The sequence below is a fragment of the Leptonotus elevatus genome, chromosome 9 (assembly GCF_054856555.1).
Source record: "Leptonotus elevatus isolate MCC_2025b chromosome 9, RoL_Lele_1.0, whole genome shotgun sequence".
Taxonomy (NCBI): domain Eukaryota; kingdom Metazoa; phylum Chordata; class Actinopteri; order Syngnathiformes; family Syngnathidae; genus Leptonotus; species Leptonotus elevatus.
In genome coordinates this window covers 18,729,383-18,751,557 of record NC_141247.1, presented here as the reverse complement: position 1 = coordinate 18,751,557, position 22,175 = coordinate 18,729,383, and the positions used below count along the sequence as shown (strand labels likewise).

Below are 22,175 nucleotides of genomic sequence, written 5' to 3'. Positions count from 1 at the left end.
ATGTTGACAGTGGTTTCCATGTTGTAGTCATTTGTTTTGACATTTTAACTACCTGCATATCATTACACTTTATTTGTATCTGTATGAATAATAACAATAATAATACATCTCATTTTCCCAATGCTAGATAAAAAAATAATAATCACATTATGATTTAGTGCGGTTCTACACAACAGTGTATTACTATACTGTTTTCATGTGTTTTTATTTATTCTTAATTTCCTCTTTCATTATGTTTACATTTTTAATCTGTATTGTTAATTTGCCAATTATTCCTATTCCTATAATTATTTTCACAAAAATGATAAAATATTATTATATTATATTATAAATAACGACGACTTGACTTGACAACTCCAGTGTTGTTTATTACCTAGTGGTCGTTCATTTTACTGCCACTCACATCAAAGCCCAAAACCGAAGTACAAGATGCGTCTGCTTTCAATTATCTCGGTCACGTTTCCAGCAGGGAGTAGTAAAAGTAAAAGCGTGCGAAATGGTGACTGCAGCGTCTCACGGAAGATCTGTTGCTTTAAACAGGATTCAACAGGACGCGGACGTTATAAAAAGTCTTATTGGGTTGTGGCGTCCTCTAGTGGTCCCTCAGGCACACTGACGGGGATGCAAATTCACTGTTGACGCTTCCGTGCATTTGTTTTTCAACACATCACAATTCACTAACTGCAACGTTTAATGTTGGATTTTTATTTTACATGCAATAAATTAGTGCTTTGAAAAAACGTAGTTGATTTCAATAACTCAACTGATAAAGAGAAAAATCATATTTGAGTTTCTAATAAAAATATTACTATTATATGTTTAATATAGATTCATGTCAATGTGAAACATTTCATGACCGTTTAAAAATCATTTTGATGATTAATGCTAACAAAAAGCCAAAATACTGAAGATTCAGAAACAAGGTAGGAATTGGCTTGTTACATCTATCTATCCATCCATCCATCCATCCATCCATCCATCCATCCATCCGAGATTGGCCCCACCCACATCCACAAACAGGACAAAGACTATAGAAAATAGATCAAAAGTAATACCATGACACTGAGAGGTGAGAAAGAATAGGTGAACATGAGAAGTATATGTGACATGTTTTATTGGCATTGCTGTCATAGACATCTCAACAGACAACTGAGTCTTCCATTTGTAGAGAACTGCAGTGACAAAGTAACTGAGGGTCTTTTACAACAGCATTTTCAAGACTTTGGGAGACGTTTTGTTGTTAAACTACACACAATATTTACCGGGTTTCTTTTTAGAACTTCGACAAGATCTTGTATCAAAAATGTATTTTTGTGGATTTGTTTTTCATTTAGGTATTTATAACATATCACCCCTCCCCCTATATTCCTGTTTTAAAAAGCATTTTCTAAAAAAAATAAAATTGAAATTAAATTTAAAAAACGGTTACATATTCTATTAAAGCAGCTCAGCAGACAACAAGAGGCAGTGGATAAACAACATACTGAATTGCTGTCTTCAATTGCAACATGAAAACTCAAATAACATTACAAGCTAACATTAGGCACTTACTTTATACAGTGAGTATTTAAAACGTAACAGGCTCCAGAAAGACGGCCCATGTCCGCTATTTCAGGACCTTTTCCCCCCTGATGGGGGGAGGCTGGGTGGATGTTTATGGTAGTAGACTGGTGGGGTGGGATTGGAGCCTGCATTCATCCCTGTGGGAACATAATACATACCCTCGAGGTAGCTCTGGTCCAGTGGTGGATGGTTCGGGGCTTCTGGTTTGGATCCCTGACCAGAACAATTCCTGTAGCTGCCACTGGGCCCATTTGGGTGCATTGTCGCTGCAGATAAGGCCTCAGGATATCGAGGCGGCTGGTGTTGAGGCTGGGGATGAGCAGTGGGAGGGGGAGCGGCATAGGGCATGTACTGTGGAGCTGGGCCATACATATTGGGGTTGTGGAGAGATGCGTAAGGGGCTGCTGATGGAGGATATAGGCCCGAGTGAGACATGCCTTGCTGGGGGATGAGAACTTCCACATACTGGCCAGTTTCTGGGTCAAACAACATCTTCCTCAAGGGCTGCATAGGCACCTCGATATAAAAATACTTTCCCGTTTCAGGATCCAAAAGGACTCTTCGGGGTGTCGGCCCATAGCTGCTCTCTGAGTACAAACTGGAGGTGTCACCCCCATACTCGGAGCCATACTGGCCACACATATATTGGGGATCCATGGGAGCCAGGCCAGGGGAATGGCTGTGCCCAGGATCACTGTACGGAGCACCAGGCATGCTTGGTGGCTGCTGCTGCTGCTGCTGGGGGGATCGATGGGGAGGGAGCCGTCGGGGGTCACTGGGCATGGGTCGGTCCACCGGCATGAGCGAGTGGTGGGGAGGCTGGTGAGGAGGCTGGTACATGGCGGGCGGTTGGCTTGGACCGAGAGGACTTGACTTTGGTGACGAGCTGGGCTGGAAGTTCATGGGCTGAGGATCAGCTCTGCATTGGTGGGGACGGACGACAGGCTGGGGGGCTTGGTATGGTATCGCATGACCTGGGGAGTGTGGAGGCGCAGGTGGGGTGAGGTTGTGTGGGCTGTGGTGATGATGGTGGTGATGGGGTGCAGGCGGGGGGAAAGCTGGCTGAGGAGGGTAGCCGGCTGTACAGGAGCAAGGAGGAGGGTAGGAGGGGTTTTGATAATGATTTGAACGCCGGTGAGTCAAATCTGGCATGAGGGGACTAAAGCTCTCTCTTTCATCGTAGCTTGGAGGGTCATCGGAGACATAATAATGCGCGTCAGTGGCCCTTTGGGTACGTTCACTGGACAAACCGTGGTATTGCGGCTGTGTGTATCTTGGGGCTTGTGTTGTGGGGACAGCAGCAGGTGGTTTGGGATTGTTTGAAGATGTCACAGCTACTTCATCCGTGTTTGGCTCCACAACAGCAGGCTGGCTAGTATGTCTGGCTCCTGTAGACGATAGTTTAGGCACCTGCTTTGCTACCGGATCAGAGTTTGGACCCACAGTTGAGGTAATACTAGGCACAGGAGCTGATGTTGCAGTTGTATGATGTGCGGATCTCACAGGCGCTGTCCATTGGTGCTGCTGTAGATCTTTGGAAGCATCTTTGCCTGATGATGATGATGCAGCCTGGTTTGTGACACTTGACATTGTTTTTGTTGTTATTTTGCTTGGTGGGGGTTTCAGGCTGGATACAGCAGAGACAGCTAGTTTTCTCGTTTGGTTAGCTGTCAAAGAGGACTCACTGGGGATCTTTCTGTATATTGTGGGTGATGACACTACTATTGTTTGAGACCTCTCCTCACTCTGTGGTTTTACGTTTGGAATAGCTTCATTAGTCTTTGGTCCTAAATCCGCAGGTTTGAATTTGCAAGTTGGTTTTGGAGGTACGGCTGGCTTTTCTGAATTTTTAGCAATCGATTTAACTTCGATGGTTTGCGGCCGGTTTGTAGGGCTATTTGGTGTCATCTCTTGCTTTGGTGTCTCTTTAGAAAGGGACTTCATTTCAATTGGCTGAGGTCTGAATCGTCTTATCGCAGGTGACCTTGGCGGGAAGGTTAGGTCCTGTCTTTTCACTGCTTCAAAATCTTGGTGTTCCTTGTGTTTGTTAAGAGTTAAAAGTTGGTCTGGTGGATTTCCTTGTGGGCTGGTTGTTTTTTGGCTGATGCGACCCCCCTCGTCCTCTCTGGCCTTTGGGGGTTTATCTACATGGTCAGACAGCAACGAAGGGCTAGGCACACTGGATGAAGCAGAGAATGTTTTCTCTCCATGTGGCTCAGCTCCACCATCTGAAGGCGTCTGCAGTGGGATCTCCAAACAATTTACATGTTTATGCGGGCCCCCCTTTCCCCCGGTTTTATTCTGGTTATCACCTACCACTGCTCCAATATCAGCTTGGTAGCCTTTCTCCTTCAATAACATGGAAACTGAGTGGCAACTACTGCTTGGGGTAGTTCCAGTGGTTGTGATTTCAGGTGAAGATGAGGCCCGGAGAAGAGTAGGGACCTCTTCCTGAGTAAGTGGTGCACATGTCTTCGCCTGGCTGGATCCATCTCTTATCAACACAACAGCAGTGGACACCTCTCTTTCCTTACTGGGAAGTTTGGGGAGGCTTCCGAGCATGGGAGGTTTTTTGTCTTTTCCCACCAAAACATGCTTGTCCTGATTGTCTGCCTTCAATGATCCTGCATCCATATTAAAATTATGTTGCCACAATTTGGTAGCTGCTCCACTTCCTAGTGGTTCCTGCACCACACATTGTGTGTCCGTTATAGAAAGGTTCTTGTCTTGCTCTCTATTTGTAGAGTCCGATGTTTTGCCGCTATGGTTCTCAGAGTCTATATGGCTTTGTGTTTTATTCTTGTCGTCTTTCCAGCAAACTGCCTTGCATTGTATTTGCATTGGGTGTAGTTGAGTTAGAGACTTGCCTTCACTCGGCATAGGTGAAGACAATGTAGACAAATGTTCATCTTTTCCCTCCTCCCTTTTTGCCTCTCTCATCTCCATACACTTATTTGTCCTTTCCTCACATAACTCTGCTGTCTGTTGCTCTATATTTTCTTCCACATCCTTTTGAATTCCACCCTTGTTTGTCTCATTCAAAAGTTCAACCCTTTCTTCAATGTTATCCGAGGTTGATGCACAACTGGTTGCTTTGAAAGAGAGATTATATGTATTCTTTACAAGTCTCCTAACGTCTCTAACTTTGTGGATAGGGGCCTTCACTTTATTATCCTCATTCTTATCATCTTCCTCTGTTTTGAGATCCACATTGGTCTCTTGGACCTTTTCGTCCTGCTGTCTGAAATGCATATCTGGTGAAGATATTTCTCGATTGCTTTCTGCCTCGGGTGTAAGGCAGACATTGAGACATGCTTTCTTTTTCTTGCCCCCTTGAAATACAGTCTCCTGTGTTTCCTGTGTCATGTGGCAGCCCTTGTCACCCTGTTGTAGTTGTTTATGGGCTTCTGTGTTTTCACATTCTTGATGTTGGCTTGTCATCCTGGCCTGTGTGCTGATGGCTCCGGTAGCAGAAAGAGCTTCCGTATTCCCAGCAATAGCATTCGCTGAGTTGCCTCCCTCTTTTCCCTGCCATGGTTTACTGTCATCTATATGTTGTATTCCACTTCTTGACTGTGAGCTATCCAATGGCAGTCTAAGTGTTGATCTTATTTCAGATGTTGGTGCAGTTGTATAAACCTCTTGAGAAAGGCACTTTTGGTTGTCAGTGTGCAAAAGGGTAGAAATTCCGTTGCTGCTGTTTGTGCTTGGTCTGTTGCTGAATTTCTCTCCAAAGCTCTTTGCTGGTCTGATGTCATCTCTTTGTTCTTCTTTCATAACAAATACTTCACAGGGATGATTGTAATCAGAATACAGGGAGGAATTTAAGTTGTCACATTCCTGTGGCTCCTCAATAGAGGTATTTTCCCCAGAAGCAGGGTTCACTTCATCTCCATCTGGCTCATCAGATTGCGTCTCAGCACTTCGCATTTTCTTGGACAAAACACTCTTAATAAGGCAAGTTGCCATCTTTGTCTTCGAACATGTTTCATCCAAAGAAATCGATTTTTGAAGCTTGGATTTTCTCTCATTCTGCTCAGGATCCGGGCTGTGCTCAGGAGCATAGTCTTCTTGGCCTGCTGCTGTTGTAGTGTATTGTCTCAACAATGCCTCTCTGGAATGCCTTTCAAGTGAGGGGCTGTTCTCCATCGCAGGAAGTCCAGGACTGTTATTTTCACTACTGTCATCCATGCTCTCCTTTCTCTTCAACTGAATCTGTCTCTTTGGCACTCCTCTTCTGACCTTCCTAGTATCTTCTCTTTCCACAGCCACATCTATGCACTCAAAGCTTCCCATCTCATAGCAGCGTGCTGGATCAATTCCATCGGAAGGGTACAGAGACTGCTGCTGTAATGTGAGGTCATCATTGTCCAGCTTTGAAGCAGAGCCCCTGAAATCAGCATAGGTCGGCCAGGCACCACTGATCCCCGCTGGGCTGTCCTGTGTAGAGTTCTGGGAAATGTTGGTAGATGATCGGTGGCTGGAGTTGTACATATCAAGGTAATCTACCTCAGGGCTGGACAGGCTACGAAAAGCCACGTCTGTGAGCCACTTCACCTCATTGTCTGCCTCATCCAACTCACTTCCCATGCTAGAGCTTGAACTCCGGCCAGGCCTGTTTGTGACCGATCGAGGACTGAACTTGTGCTGTGGTACAGGATTCTGAAGTCGTCTGGTCAGACCACCACTCTTGTCTCGCTGAGAATCTAGTTTAAGTCGACTATGCTGTTCCTGTGGCTGTCTGGCGGCAAGCAAACTCTCTGAATAGGAATGCAGTGTTGGCAGTCCCTGACAGCTCTCTATGCTTGTGGGGGCTGTACTGCGACTTGCAGGCCCTTTTCTATTCTTGGCATTGAATGACAGCTCAACCTGTTCCCCTCTGTAACTGGCATCCCTTTGCCACTCCTCCTTTTCGATCTCCCGTCCCTCCCTGTGTTTTTCTCTCTCCATCCCCTTTTCCCTTTGCCTTTCTCTCTTCTCCTCAAGCTCAATTTTCCTCTCCACTTCCAATTGCTTCCCAAGTCGGATACTGTGGGGCTGACTATTATTATCATCATCAGGAGGGACAACATAGGGGCTTTCCCTCTTTGACACAATCTTCTTCAAATAACCACTCTGGGCGGATGCTGCAAAGTCAGGGGGGCCTCTGTTCTGCCACTGTCGCCGTGGTTTCTCAGGTTCTATGATGTGTACAGGTGTAAATCTGATTAATGGAGGAGAGGGAGTTTTCCTCCTGTTTATATGGTGGGCCATGTTCTGTGCAGACCTCGCTCTTTCAGCAAGTTTTTGTCTTGACTGATCAGACGTAAAATTTGACTTAAATGTATTATGCGTGTGTTGATTCAGTCGTTTTTCTTCTCTCTGCAGAGATTTAGCCTTGTTAGAAATATGGTGAACCCTACCCTTATTAGTAAACACAGAATTGGAAGGAAATGACTTATTTTTAATAGGGCTATTAATATTATTAATAGGCCCAGTACCTTGATTTTCCTTAGATGAAGAAACCAAATCAGCAAAAGGTAATTCCTTTGGTGTAAGTCTGTCCCTTGGGTGCTGTTGAATCAATGATTGGTCAAACTTTTCCTCAGGAGAACTGCTTTTGGTTTCAGATGTTTTATCTTCTTTGTCCAATTCTAATTCAGGTTGAATTTTTGGTGTTTCCAACTCTATGTGTTTATTGGGAAAGGAGGAGGTAACTCCCTCAGATGTCTCCAATGGAGGAGTAGGATGTAAATAGTGGGTGTTGTACTCAGAGCACAGGATTGATGGTGAGCAATGATCTGATCTGCTCACTGGAGAAGGTGTAGCAGGTGATGGCTCTCTACTTTGGAGCTCAGGTGAAGAATTTAGAATCTGGTATCTCAGCTCAGGTGAGGGACTGCAACGCAATGACTGAGGTGAAGATGTTTGCGACCTTGACTGTGATATTTCAGCCTGTAGCTCGGAGCCTGAGAAGCCCGATCCAGGAGATAAGTCTCGTGGTGTGCTCCGCCTACTAGGGGAGGGGCTCCTTCTCGTAGGTGATACACGTGTGATATCAGACTCAGGAGTGGGGAGATGACAGAGCTCGGGAGGCGGGGGAGTGTCCGCCACCTCTGGTATAACAACAGAATAAGATATCCCAGTGATGTGAGGAGAGCAAGTGAGACTCTTTGATGGGGAACACTCTAAAAGAGGAGAGTCTGGTATTGTTTGCTCTTCAGAGATGTAGTCTCTCCTTTTGACCTCAGGTGAGGATGCTGTGATTCTAATCTCAGGTGAAGGAGCTGTGCGTGTGCTCTCGATGGAAGAACAGGTGCTTCTAATGCCAGGTGACGGAGATAAACTATAACTGATCACAGGTGAACAGGCCTTGGTGATTATTTCAGAAGATGTTGAATTGGGTCTTGAGTGTCCAGGTGACGAAGTTCTTGATCCACTTTTGTGTCGTGTTGACGGTGCACTCTCCAGGTCAGGTGATGCGGAGGTGTGCTTTAATTCAGGCACAACACCACTATTCACTGGATCTGGGCTGAATGATATAACAGGGGAGGAGGGTGTGTACCTTGTAGAAGCTGTTGAGATGCTGGTGCCACACTCAGTACTTTTAAAGTCAATTTCTGTTGTGTTGGGATCTTCAGTCAACTCTGAGCTAAGGGGAGAGGTTTCTATTTCTAGATCTGGCGTGGAGCCTCTGCTCATTAAATCAGACTGGGAAACCCTTCCATTCAGCTCATTTAAAGGAGATGATGCTGGAGTGTTAGGTAAGGAGGAACTATAATTCAGCTCAGAGGAGAGCAGTGTTTCTTCTGGCTGGGATTCTGTATATCCAGATGAAGGCAAATGAGATGAAACGTCAGCCCTGGATTCTTCTTTTGATGCTTGAGAAGAAAACCCAATGGATGTGGGGCTGGGTGATGCACTGGTGTTTTTATTAAGGTGAGTGCTCGTCTGCTCAGCTTCTGTTTCTCTAAACTGAGACTCTGTGTTGACAGATTCTAAGGAGGTTGAGATGGTGCAGTTCATGGGCTCAAAGGAAGGACTTGGAGTTAGAGATTTATTTGACAAGCTGGACCCGCTATTATTTCTTGTTCTTTTTAACACAGGAGTGAGTCTCACTTGTTCACTTCCTGGATGAAGTAATGAAGGTGAACATCTCGTCTCGACAGAGGAATAACACAAAACTGAGACTGTTTCCTGTGAACAGAGGCTAGAGGAGCTGTTGTGTCCGGGAGAAGGGGTCCTGTTGCTAAAATCAGCGTTGTCAAATTCAGACAAATAGCTTGCCGGTTTTAGCTGAGGCACGGGTGATTTACTTTTCAAGTCACAACCTGAACTACTATCTTTACAAAGTTCTGAGCTCACTATGATTTGCTCAGGCTGCTCGTCCTCAGTCGACTCACCCCGCAGTGCAGGGCTGTAAATCCTCTCCGTTAGGTCGTCAGGACCCTCTTCTCCTTCAATGGAGCCCGGTGCTGTGTGGTATGAGCCAGAGGAGTCATTCAAATCATCCACCAAGGGTGATGTGACCGTTGTCCTCTCCACCTCGCTCTGGGAATGGACAAATTCTACGGCTGGATTGTTGGAGGCCGAGGGTGACTCACAATCATCCCCGAATATGTCACACAGGCACGTGGTCTCAGAGATGGCACTACGTTGATTTGGAGCACTTATGATGTCAAATATTTCAACGCGGTTAGGGGTGCCGTCCCGATGGTACAAGGTAAATTGCGTGTGGGGTGCACTGCGCAGCAATGAGTAGCTGTCCTCTTGAAGAGTCCAGCTGTCCATCACTAGTCCACAAGCACCGAAGTCTCAACGTTGCTGTCCAGTCTGTCTACTAGTCTGCTCTTGGTCCTCTTCCTGGACTGGAAATGAGATAGGGTCACCAGGATGGTGTGTGAACTCACTCACTTTTTATTACCACAGACATATAGCATGAAGACTAGAGCATTGATAATAGTGAATATTACTGTTCTAATTGGTGGTCTTTTGAAATTAGTATATATACAGAGATATTGTAGTATTACGGGAACAGTAAGAAAAAGTAACCTAATCAAACACACAAAAGCTTGTAATATATTAATCGTGTGAAAGTTGTTAGAAAAGATTAGCTTTTTTTTTTCTTCTTATCGCTCATAACAAGAATGAAAGTTACAAAGTTAAAACATTATTATAATGAAACTACACAATAATTGGTACCGTACCTTTGGAAAGAAAGATAGGTATTTTCCAAAGGGCATCAAGTTCCTCCGTATAGCGATGTCTGCCAGTGATCCAAGGCAGTGTCTCTTAAATCCACGGCACACCTCAAGTCTCAGAGCAAGTGAGGACGAGCAGCTTTGTAAAAAGCCCAAATGTGACTGAGCTTCACTGAGTGCCGTGGCATGGATCAGGCTTCAATATAAAAAAGCAATGGGGGCATCTCTCTCTGGCACATTGCATCCTCCAGTGCTCCCGTCTTCATTTCTGCCCCTCCCTTTTGAGTTGGCCTTGGTCAAAGTGCCTTGTGAGTCTACACCGGCTCCTCACTTTTCTTCTCTGAGCTGAGCTGTGCGGGTGGGCATTGGCTTTCTCGTGAACGCTGGGCCGGGTGGGTTTATAGTTAGCAGCAGGTGCTGATCCAGCCAGGACGGATGAGTGCGATTGGAATCCGACACTTAGGGCCAGCTCAGTCACAGGGCCTGTCTATATATAGGACCATACTATCGGAGACTGATAGCCATTGCTTTAGCTGCTTGCTCGGGCAAGATGGGAAAGGAAATAATACAAAACGCGTTGTATGGACCTCATACTTCATTAGTGTTTTGAGCTTTCCCTTAAAGTTGACCTTGTAGATTAAATGTGAATATGTGTTGGTGTTTATTCAAGAGCTAGGTATGGGGATGACAGGTCAAAGGTGGCTGCAGACCATCCGACTTTGACAGGACACACACAGGCAGCTTGTGCACGCTACCTTTGCGCAACATGAGAAAGGTATGCACACACTTGTCTCTTACTACCTGGATCTTAGCCAGTGCTCTGTATATTGCACTAAACCAATGCTACAGTTGGTGGTCATAGCACATATTACTGTTGGCACAAGACCCATGATGAGCCACATGAGGTTGCCTGGTTATGTTTGACTTTCAGTTTGACTAAACCTGTCTCCCTCCTAATACCTCAAGAGATCATCTTTAAATCGCAGTCATTTGGTCATTCAACACATGCTAATGGAAAATATGTGACTGCAGCCACAGCCAAAGTTGCTCACTCAGTGAATATTAACTCATTTGCACAATGATTTCACTCAGCATTGGGAGCTGCAGTTGTAAGATATTTAGCCCATGTCCAGTCAGAAGATACGACAAGGGGGGCACACATTTATAGTGTGACGATGGACATCGTTGTGACAACAGCTTTAAATCAGTTTCTTCCATCAAGTCTATTTACGAACAAGGATTTAAAAGCATCAGCATCTTTCTCCTCAAAGAAATCTCGGGAGGGAATTCATATTACAGAGGAGCGTCATATACAAAACTCAAGCACTAAAGCGAAACAAGTTCATTAAATGCAGCACCTCTCAAAAAGACATTATGCAAATTGTTCACAGTTTAAAAGAGTTGCCAGCCAGTGTCTTAGTAAAAGGCCTCTGGGTTTGCTCTCAGGCCGGTGGTCCCCGTGGGGCCCGGGGGTTGTGCTTGCCCTGTCTTGGTCGACGGCTCCCCTCTTTGGTGGAGGTTTTCATGCATGCCAGATCCACCATACCAGCATCTACCGAAATTCAAACACAATCTGCTTCCTCTAGTCACTGAATCGGTGGAGGCTGATGTCTGTGGATCTCACTCGGCTTATTCTATCCTTCCTTCCTTTCTTCAGTCTTTTCTTTGGTCTCTTGAAGTCTCCCTAATTTGTTGGAAATTACATGTTTCTGGGGTTGGTGAAAAATTCTGGTTTGTAACCCAGTGGGTAATAAGTAGGTGGTGTCTGGTCGGTGCTGGATTTCACTTTTCTTTCTTTCCTTTGATCCTTCCTCGGGTCTCCTGACAACTTCACTACTAGCGGGATTCTGAAGTCTTCGGTTTAGGTGAAGGGTATGGGATTTTTTATAGATTTCAGGTGAATTAATGAGCACAAACTCACACGCACACATTTATGCACAAACACACACACGCACATATTCACGCACGCACAAAAAAAAGAAAAAAGAGAGAGAGAGCAATGATAATGACATGTTGAATCGGTAAGATTACCGAATGAACAATACTGAGCTCTTTCTAAAAACAAATAACCCAGATTTGTACGTAAGTCGGAACACGTCATTAATGTACGCCAACACAATAGTAAACACATAATTAGAGTAAACATTCTTAAGGAAAACACTGCTGAGCCATAAATATTAGGCAGTCAAACAAAAAACAGTAGGTACTGCAGTAACTGAGCGTGCCTCGAGCTGTTCGTAACCTTTATATGTTGGAAACAGTTTAAATATTTGTATAAAAAAGTATAAATGAATAAATTAATATTTAGAGTAACCTTATATTCTAGAACAGGGATCACCACCTTTTTGAAAACTGAAATGTACTTCTTTAGTACTGATTAATGCTAACTTGAAGGGCTACCTCTTTGATACACGCGTCTTCGTCTAGAATAATAACAAACATATTCTCATATGACCTTTAATAGTATTATTATATTATTATTAAAAAATTATATAAGCTTATCATATGAGAAGACACTGATCATGTTAATGGTTTTCCATAACAATTAGAAAACAGAACAGGCAACACTAGCATAAAGAGATAGTGTGTACTATTTAGCGCCATCTAGTGATGAAGTAATAATTCATTCACTTTAAAAACTTGCTGTTCTTTTAAATGATATAAAAAAATATGTTCGATCATGTCAATGTATTTTTTTTTTTTATATAATTGTAGCTTGCGCCATACCTTACAGGAAGCCGACATGTTTCGCCGCCATCTTTCTGCTATATATGGATACCCGAAGGAGAAGAACTTCGTGAACGTAGTTAGCCTTTGGTGGTGCTTGCAGCTAGTATTGGACCCAAAGGGTCAACCGTCACTTACCTTCCACAGCTGGGGCCTGCAGGTGGTCGTTGCTGAGTCTCGTGATCTGGGCTTTCGCCGCTTGTCTCCCTTTGCTTTGCTCTTGCTAGCTTTTGCTAGTTTTTCCCCCTCGCCGTTCTTGTTAGCCGCTCCAGCGAGTTTTTGCGAGCCACTCTTCGGTTGCCACTCCTATTCGCTCGTTCACTCCAATTGGTAGTAATTGGTGGTAGCCTTCGAAGTGTTATCTCTCTGAGACGCCATAGCACATTCCTAGAAAATCACAATGTCCCATCACTAGTGGTAAGCTATTTTAGAACAGTCCTGTGAGCTACTTGGGTGGTCCATAGGGGCTAGCACGTGCCAGTGGACACCACATTGGTGACCCCTGTATCTACAATGAAAACAAACTGCTTTTGGAACATTATCAGACAACTGGGGCAAAATACAAGTACTTCTGGGGAAAAAAACAAAACTTTTTTACAGGCATTATTTTGTCTCCATGTCAGAAGGAAGATCCTCTCTGATCACGTTTTCATAATAAACATTTTATGTATTTGTAATAAAATATTGAAAGTCTTTTCAATACTTAAAAAACCACACCAACATGACAAATAAAAAACACTCCACTTGTATGGAGAACGCAGCAAATTGTTGGACTTGAAAAGTGGCTGCAGTTGCAACTTGCAAGACTTTTACTGTGAAGTGACGCGTCAACAAGTCATGATGCGACACAGGAACATCCGCATTCTGACTGCTAACAACTGCAGACAAGTGGCTAACGCTAATGTTTGCTAACTAATCAAGATTGGTAAGTGGATTTCGTTTAAGTCGTGTCTTTATAACTATTGATGGTTGTGTAGAGGTTAGGTGCTGGGGAAACGACTAACAAACAATAATAACTACATCGCCATTTCCTCCCGAGATGATTTAGGCCTTGTCATGTCACTTAGCAACTGGCTAACAAATTAGCTGCTAACAGTGACTAGCTTTGATACGGTTTGTTTACGCTTGCCCTTTTTTTTTTAAATAAGCGACGTTCCGAAGCGCACTTTTTTTTTTTTAAATAGTGAAGGATGTGTCTATTTTTCAGTGTGTCTCGTCACATTTGGTGTACAAAATATTAATTGCATGTAGCTTACATTAACGACTGCTAGCATTGTGTAAAAACTGGATTTAGCCTACACGCAGACAGTTGCAAAACATTCACATTGTGCAACAAAATTATATCACAAAAGGATAATAACGTTTTAGGACTCACCGATTTCCAAGTGTTGCAATTTCATACATTGCCCGACGATTAAATGAGATTTCTCTCGGTTTCGCCGTAGGTAAACACAAGGCCTTCAAGACCTAACACCGATCAGGCCTGACCGTAGACTGACCGCAGTTAAGATTGCCATTTTCTCGTTCGCCCTGATCAAAACTCCAGTTATACTAGTAGTGACAAACATCATGTATCTGTTCTTTCGTAACCTGGACTGGCTACTTACTGTGCTGCGGGGAAGGCTACGTGACTTTCAATCAATGTCAACATTTGATGCAAGTCTTTACTTGGAGCACAAATACAATTGGGACTTCGTTAATGTCAATTGAACACATTTAACTGATATTTATTACTATTTAAGAGTATATATGTAATGATTGAATATATACGTGAATTTAAGGGTGAAAATGTTATCTCAGGACAAAATGTACATTATAATCAATGTGAAACACAATTTTATTTTCTATTCTTAGGAAGGTTAAATCGTGTTTTGGCGATTTTTTTTGGTAACGTGACGTCATACAAACCCACATTTTATGTACGGTCATACGAGGGCTGAATCATTTTGAAAAATAATTTCACAATTTTCGTTATCTGCAACTTTTTTCACTCAATGTAGTGATGTCAATTTAATATCGGATATATATATTTATTTATTTTAATTTACAAGGTCCTCTTTCCTTCTATTTTTGAAAAAACAGACAACACACTAAACAATGTCAAGTTTAATATAAATCTTTAGGTCAGGGCTGCAACTAATGATTATTTGAATAATTGATTAACCTGTCAATTATGTTGTTCATAAGTCACAAGTGTGATAATTATTTTTTTCGAAAATTAAAGCAGATCTTTGTAAATAACATATAGAAAGATAAACAGTCTGCTTTCATGGAGGATTACAGAAAGCTGAATATTTACTGTTGAGAATCAGAAATTCTGAGAATTTGGACAATTTTAAATTAAACAAGGTCTGAAAATGATTCATTGACGGTCAAAACCATTTTTGATTAATTTGATAATTTATTTGTTGTCGTTTAATTATTGTACCTTTTACTGAAGGTCATTTAGGTTAGGCTTACGCTGAAATAAAGGCAAATGAAATGAAGCATTAATGAATATAAAAAGACAGTTTGTCTACTTGAACGAATGCTGACCCATGTGCCATAGCTTCCACTATAGATGGATGGCGGTCTAGTCGACCATATATAGACATAGGTGGATTTAAAACATACACAATATAAGGTCACGGTGAAATGAATTTAAATTGATTTTCGCCATTGTTGTCCTTCCTAGGTGGTGTTTTGTGAGCGTGTGTGTGTGTGTGTGTGTGTGTGTCCCGTGTGAACCATGGAACAGTGTGCGTGCGTGGAGCGGGAGCTGGAGAAAGTGCTCCATCGCTTCGTCATGTACGGCCACCAATCTGAGGAGAGGTTGGACGAGCTCCTGCGCAGCGTCTGTGAGATACGAGGACAGCTGGTTGCATTCGGTAAGGAAAACGCAGCATCCATTGAGAACGTGTTAGTGGTTTGACTTTTTATATTTTTCAGGCGTCCAAGATGGAGATCTATCAGTCCTGTCTCAGACCATGGCTCAGTGTTGTAAGAATATCAAAGAGACTGTCCAGATGCTCGCCTCTCGACATAAGGACATTCACGGCAGCGTGTCTAAAGTTGGCAAAGCCATCGACAGGGTAAAGAACCGCGATGAGTTACGCTTGTGTATATATATATATATATATATATATAAAAAAACAAAAACAGATTTGATATTTGTTATGCCTTTGCAGAATTTTGATGCCGAGATTAGTGCTGTGGTCGCAGAGACTGTGTGGGACACTCCGGAGAGACAAAAACACCTGAGTGAAACTATAGTAGAGCACCTGTACAGACAAGGCATGCTCAGTGTTGCGGAAGATCTTTGTCAGGTAAAGAATCCAATCTCCATATTTCTTATTGTATAATGTTGTGTTCTACAATGGCGGCCGTTTCATATTTGCGTTGCTTTGTAGGAGTCGGGTGTAGTTATAGATATGAGCATGAAGCAGCCTTTCCTGGAGCTCAACAGGATCCTTGAAGCGCTGAGGATGCAGAACCTGAGGCCAGCACTTGAGTATGTTTTTATTTTTATTTTTTTAATTCAACTGCACATTTTATCATCTGGTCATGTTTTGGAGCTGCCTGATTTTGTCTATTGATTATTTCTATATAACTTAAGCCATGTACGCACAGACAAAAGGCAATCCAAGAAACGAATGCTAAACACCTCTAAATTTGTATATTTTAGAAACAGAATAAATCTTCCTCCAAAGTTCATAAAAAATAATTATCATGCATGCAAGGCTTGAAAAAAAAAATCCTTGCTGAGCAGTTGACAGTTGTCTCGCTGTTTGATTCTCAGTTTTGCTATTCAATGTGTATAATTAATGAGGCACAAAATACAAAATTTGACTTACAGTAATTTCTGGACTATAAGCCGCTACTTTTTTCACTTGCATTCGACTGCAGCTATTACAAAGGTGCGGCTTTTCCATGAGATGATCACGGGGCGCACTATAAAGGAAGCAGGCAGAGCAAAACAAACCAAGTGAGCTCCAATACAGTAGAAGAGACAGAACGAGAGCGAGACAATTTGCACCCTCATTATGGAAAAGAAAGCGGTAACATTAAAACACCTGCGGCTTACAGTCGGGTGCGGCTTATATGTGTAACAAACTCAGATTCCGCAAATTTGGCTAGCGCGGCTTGTAATCAGGTGCGCCTTATAGTCCAGAAATTAATGTAATTTTGCTTGACTTTCAGGTGGGCAGTGACAAATCGCCAGCGTCTCCTGGACCTCAACAGCTGTTTAGAGTTTAAATTGCACCGCTTGTACTTCATCAGCCTGCTTAGCGGGGGCATTAGCAACCAGATGGAGGCGCTACAGTACGCTAGGCACTTCCAGCCCTTTGCCTCGCAGCACCAGAGAGGTAGGAAGTGCACTGAACGATGGTGAATTTTGGTCATGTTTCGTTGTCGTTAGTTTTGACTTAGTTTTTGCTCTTGTTTAAAGTAGTTTTAATTCGTTTTAGAGGGTTTGTTTTTTATTATTATTTTTTGAAAGGTTTCTGTTTAGTTTGTATTAGTTTTAGTATTAGTTTTAGTTTTTTATAACCTTCTTTCTGTCATGCGGCATTAAATGTGTTTAAAATAACCCAAAATATAACATGGAGTCCTCTAGTTACGTCGTTTCGACTTTACAGCACCCGTGACTCATTCGTAGCAGCGTCTTTTTCCCTAATTTCCCACAGTAAAAAACGCCATTTTAAGGTTATTTTAATTTGTGTTGTTGTTATCTCTAGCAACAGACGTTTAGCAGGTCGGCTCGCCATCATGCGCGTCACATTTCCGTGTTTATAGCTCCGCTCTGCCGTCCGTCAGCAAAGAATGTCCGTGCGGAAACACGAAATATTGGTTCCCACTTGCACGCAAATCTTTTTTTTTTTTTTAATTACTGTACAAAGTATTTTTATGTTAATATCGACTTTAACAGGGAAATCTGACTTAAGTCGAAATTGGGGTTACATCGCCAGTGTAGGAACGGAACTCCTCCGTAACTTGACCAAAAACCCAAGGACATTTGCACTATAATTGTTTTCCATGCATCCATCCATGTTCTGAACCTGTTCAATTTGTTATATATTATTATATTATATTATAAGCACTCTCGTTTTTTATTTTTGGGCAATACACATATCAGCGGGAAATAGTGACTGATATGGCTTTTATTTTTATTTATTTTTTTAGGTTGATGCAATTTCCAGTATTTGGCGGAATTTTAATAACTGATAAATCGGCTGATTAGTTTAAAACAAATCTATGATGAGTAATGTAACTTTTTTTTTTGTCTTTTTGTAGTGGATTTTCACTTGTGGTGGGTCTGGAACGTATTACAGTTGGAATAGCGAATGGAAAACACTTAAACACTGAAGGTTGTAGTTCGGTTTCAGCTCTTCTATGTTGTTGTCTGTGCAGATATTCAGATCCTAATGGGCAGCTTGGTGTACCTGCGTCACGGCATTGACAACTCTCCTTACCGTAGTTTGCTGGAAACCAATCAGTGGGCGGAGATCTGTAATATTTTCACCAGGGACGCCTGCGCTTTACTGGGCCTCTCTGTAGAGTCTCCTCTTAGTGTTAGGTGAGTCCTCGTCCTGTTTGCGTAAAAAACTTTGGTGCGACGTGACCAAAACCCGCAACGCTTTAAATCCCCCAGCTTCGCCTCAGGCTGCATGGCTTTGCCCGTGCTGATGAACATCAAGCAGGTGATCGAGCAGAGGCAATGCAGCGGCGTCTGGACGCACAAAGACGAGCTGCCCGTGAGTTTTAATTCTCCTTCCCCAAGTCCCGGTTTCCTTATTCCTTTTCAATCTTCCTGCGAATGTGGCTCGTACAGATTGAAATAGACCTCGGCAAGAAGTGCTGGTACCACTCGGTGTTCGCCTGCCCCATCCTCCGACAGCAAACCTCGGAGAGCAACCCGCCCATGAAGCTCATCTGCGGTCACGTCATCTCCAGAGATGCACTCAACAAACTGACCAACGCCGGGAAGTAAGTCAACACGCATTTGATGTATTTTGTGTGGCACAGGAACCAAGAAATGTGGATCTTGTACACCTCCGTAAATACCTACTGCGTATGCCTGAATTATTTATGATTGAATTTTTCTTTCAATTTAAAAAAAAAAAATATTCAAAGATTTTATTCAAAATAGAAAATACGATTAAAACTCTCACTGTTCATTATATTATTTTGAAGTCGTTCTGTTTATTATTTTTATTATTTTATAATATAATATCTGAAAAATATTTAACATTGGTTATATTTTTCTTCACAAGAACTGTTCTTAGAAGAAGAAAAAAGTTGCCCACCCTTGGTCTAGATGACTACTACTCTTACTGTTTTTCTTCTTTAAACTGTATTCCGTACAAAAGTGGGGTTGTTAGAAAGGCATTCACACAAGCACTTATTTGTACCCTTGCATGTAAACAAAAATGTATAATAGTGCGGTAAAAGGTATGAACGCATACACTATAAAGGCCCGGTAAAAGATGTAAACGCATATGGTATAAAGGTGCGGTAAAAGGTATGAACGCATACGGTCTAACGGTGCAGTGAAGGGTATAAACGTATATGCTGTAAAGGTACGGTAAAAGTATGAACGCATACACTATAAAGGTGCGGTAAAAGGTATGAACGCATATGCTGTAAAGGTATGGTAAAATGTATAAATGTGTACGCTGGAACGGTAAATGGTATAAATGTATACGCTGTGAAGGTAGGGTAAAAGATATAAACTTATATAGTGTTAATGTTTTCTGCCTTTTTGCACCATTGATCTTGTACCTTTTAACCGAAGCAAGTGCTTTGATAAGTCTGAAAGGAAATTAGGGTCTGGCGCATGAATGACATTTTTAAATCTCAAGTGAGTTTAAAAAAAAAAACTGCTACTCCTTAACGGGGTTGTGTTGACTTTGTCCATCCATTTTGTCCTTCTCAAACGCTTGTTGTGTCTTTCCGTTGTCAGGTTGAAATGCCCGTACTGCCCCATGGAGCAGAATCCCTCACACGCCAAGCAGATCTACTTTTGATAGCGCACACTCCTCCAACGTGGGAACGAGGACGTTAGTTCCCCGGAGCGCCTTTGCGTTTTCAGGACCATTTGCCGCGGCTCGCCTCCTCTGTCCCAGGCCTCACGACCCGTTCTTGTAAGCTGTAAAGTTTGACCTGGGTGCTCATGGGACACTTTAGGGTCCCCCCTCCCCCCCCCCTGTGGAGTCCAGGGGCCCACTGCAGTGGAACGAGGAGTTATGACGATGTCCTCCCAAAGGAGCGTCACTGACTGAGAATCCTTCGTTGAAACTTGTTTGCAACTGAAATATTATGATAATTATTATTATTTATAGTGTTTGTTCTTTGGGCTTGTTTGAGTTGGCTTCTGGAAAAAATGCTTCAGTTTCTTCTTCTTTTTTTTTTTTTTTCATGGCAACGCATCTATCATGAGAAGACATTTTTGAACAAATGTGCAGTAGAACTCAAGTTGAGAGCACCACTTCCACTTATCAGTGATGGACAGCTTTTTTTTTTTTTTTCCTCCGTGTGACAAACTGCACCAGCAAGATTCTCTCCCCCCCCCCAGTAGAAGCCATTTGTCTTGTTCCATGTATGTATTTAACTAACCCCAATGAAATATACGCTACTGTGAACTGCGCTCTCTTTCCGTTCTCCACCGCAACAGCCCGATGTAAAATAGCCGAGCGAACGTGCGTAATCGACACCAGTGCAGTACGACTAACAGCCCGCCAACACGCCGCGACGCTGGCACGCCCATGTGACTTGGAGGTGTGAAGTGGCGCGACGGTAGCTGCCCGGAGCCTCGTGATTTAGCTTTACTCATCGTGGGTGGTGGGATATCCGCTGATTATTGTGGCCGCTATATTCCTAATATATATCCATCTGCTGCAAAGGTTTGGTTTTCTTTTCAGAATCACAATAGAAGCATAATAATAAAAAAATTAAAAAAAGATTTCCTCAGGGCATATGCTCATAGCACACGCAGGTAGTGTTAATGAAATGAACAGAAGAAGAATATACAGATCATTGGGGCCTCTGGATGCATGTTCCCAGTATCCTCCTGGAAATAGTGATGTCACCTCACATCAGTGAGGCTCATTAGCTCTGCAAGCACTGCACCAGCATAGCTCACATAAAACATATAATATATATAAATATATACAGTGTTACGTACATAATCCTGATCTGGATTTTTATTTAAAATGGAGCAAAGCAGATTTTTTTTTTTTCCTTGTGTGTGAGCGTTTTGAGATTCCGAGGATTTTCTTTTTTTGGTTGAGAATCGTTCATGGCTTCTATCAAAGTCTGTCTGCATTTCCTGCTTTCGTGTATGTGATGCGAGTTTATTGTAAATAGTTAACTTGACATGTTTCATATACTGGCATCAGAAATAAAACTTTATACTCCGGGTCAGTTGGCAAGGCTTGTAATTATAGTGACACCACAGACGCACGTTACCTCACCTTCATGATGAGAAAATACGTAAATGCTTGGAACCCTTAGAATGTTTGAGAATAGCGTTTGATAAGTTTAATTCCCTATGACATTCGTAAATTGCAAGGAATACAGAATTATTTTTTTGTTTGTTTTGTTTTTAAACCGCCACCTTGACAATTAACATGCCTTGACAATTAACATGCCTTTTTTTTTTTTTTATATGAGAAACTTAGCAGATTTGTTACATAACTTTATTATTATGAAATAATGTGGAACATTTGCATTCTATTGCATTTTCTTTTATGGCTAAATTGTATTAATAAATTACTGCAGAACTCAGCAGGCTTGCTCCATTGCATATTTTTTATTACATTTTATTATTAAACTGATCCAACTTGACAGCCTTCTTCAAACAGATAACATTTAGTTATTGTGGAAATTCATGGCCTTCTTTCATAAATACTATTCATTTATTTTTCTAAAAATAAAATAAAATCATGGAACTCGATAGTACATATTTTCTGACGTTTTTTTTTCCGTGCTCTTATTTAAAGGTTGCTGAATTTTCGAATGGTATATTTAAAAAAAAAAAGTGTTTGTAGGCTTTGCCACTAGGTGGCATTGTTGCTGTATGTTGTCCGTTCTGAAGTCATTACAGGGAGTCCTCGGTTTATGAACAAGTTCGCTTCCTACGTTGGAGACGTAACCCTAATTTGTACGTAAGTGGAAACATACGGTAACGAAGTATTAAAGTCCTAAATACAATACGATAATACTTGTTATTATCAAGGAATCATCTCGATAATTTTACTGTAGTTTATATTTAAAAAAAATAAAGGAATACAAGTTTACCATTTCGACCACTTTAATATGTCTTCATGATTAAAACTAGTAATCTTTTCAACTCTACTGCATTCCTTAAAAAAAAAAAACGTTATTGATCCATTTTCATGAGATCCACCTTTTGGCCTTATGGTAAGTAGACCCGTCAAGAACCCTCTCTCGCCTTCACCATTGTCAATCAAGTTACGTCATTTTCAACCTAAAATAATTGCTACATTTCGAAATGATTGCATTGAGTGTTGCAGGCCTCCCACAGAGCAAAGAATGTCCTCTTCTCTCATCCTACTCCAGCAGATCGCCTCTCCTGAGCGCCGCAGTTATATTAAACCCTGTTTATATAATGTTTTTAAATGTCGAGGTACGGACCTGGTGAGTCAGCTTCTGCTATTCACATTACATCCTGCATCATTCTTCTGCATAATGCCTTGTAAGAGG

At 42.1% G+C, this 22,175-nt stretch overlaps 2 protein-coding genes and 1 long non-coding RNA gene across 3 annotated transcripts in view; 1 reads left to right on the top strand and 2 right to left on the bottom strand.

Annotated features, from left to right (window-relative positions):
- Nucleotides 1-13,993, bottom strand: part of LOC147168663 (uncharacterized) — a 47,399-nt gene extending 33,406 nt beyond the window's left edge. Inside the window, exons 1-2 of the long non-coding RNA XR_015096033.1 lie at nucleotides 13,846-13,993; nucleotides 12,609-12,857 (exon numbers count right to left, since the gene is read on the bottom strand). This is a non-coding gene — a long non-coding RNA (uncharacterized LOC147168663). The remainder of the gene's footprint in view (nucleotides 1-12,608; nucleotides 12,858-13,845) is intronic.
- Nucleotides 1,098-9,356, bottom strand: LOC147168664 (uncharacterized). Its single transcript, XM_086084045.1, has one exon. The coding sequence runs from the start codon at nucleotides 9,331-9,333 to the stop codon at nucleotides 1,612-1,614; it is 7,722 nt and encodes a 2,573-aa protein (XP_085940171.1). The 5' UTR covers nucleotides 9,334-9,356; the 3' UTR covers nucleotides 1,098-1,611.
- rmnd5b (required for meiotic nuclear division 5 homolog B) lies at nucleotides 13,292-20,870 on the top strand. Its single transcript, XM_086085752.1, has 10 exons — nucleotides 13,292-13,395; nucleotides 15,145-15,337; nucleotides 15,399-15,541; nucleotides 15,638-15,775; nucleotides 15,860-15,960; nucleotides 16,650-16,816; nucleotides 17,862-18,027; nucleotides 18,103-18,205; nucleotides 18,283-18,437; nucleotides 19,414-20,870. Exons 2-10 carry the CDS (start codon nucleotides 15,199-15,201, stop codon nucleotides 19,475-19,477), a joined length of 1,176 nt encoding a protein of 391 aa, XP_085941878.1. The 5' UTR covers nucleotides 13,292-13,395; nucleotides 15,145-15,198; the 3' UTR covers nucleotides 19,478-20,870.
- The last annotated feature ends 1,305 nt before the right edge of the window (nucleotides 20,871-22,175 follow it).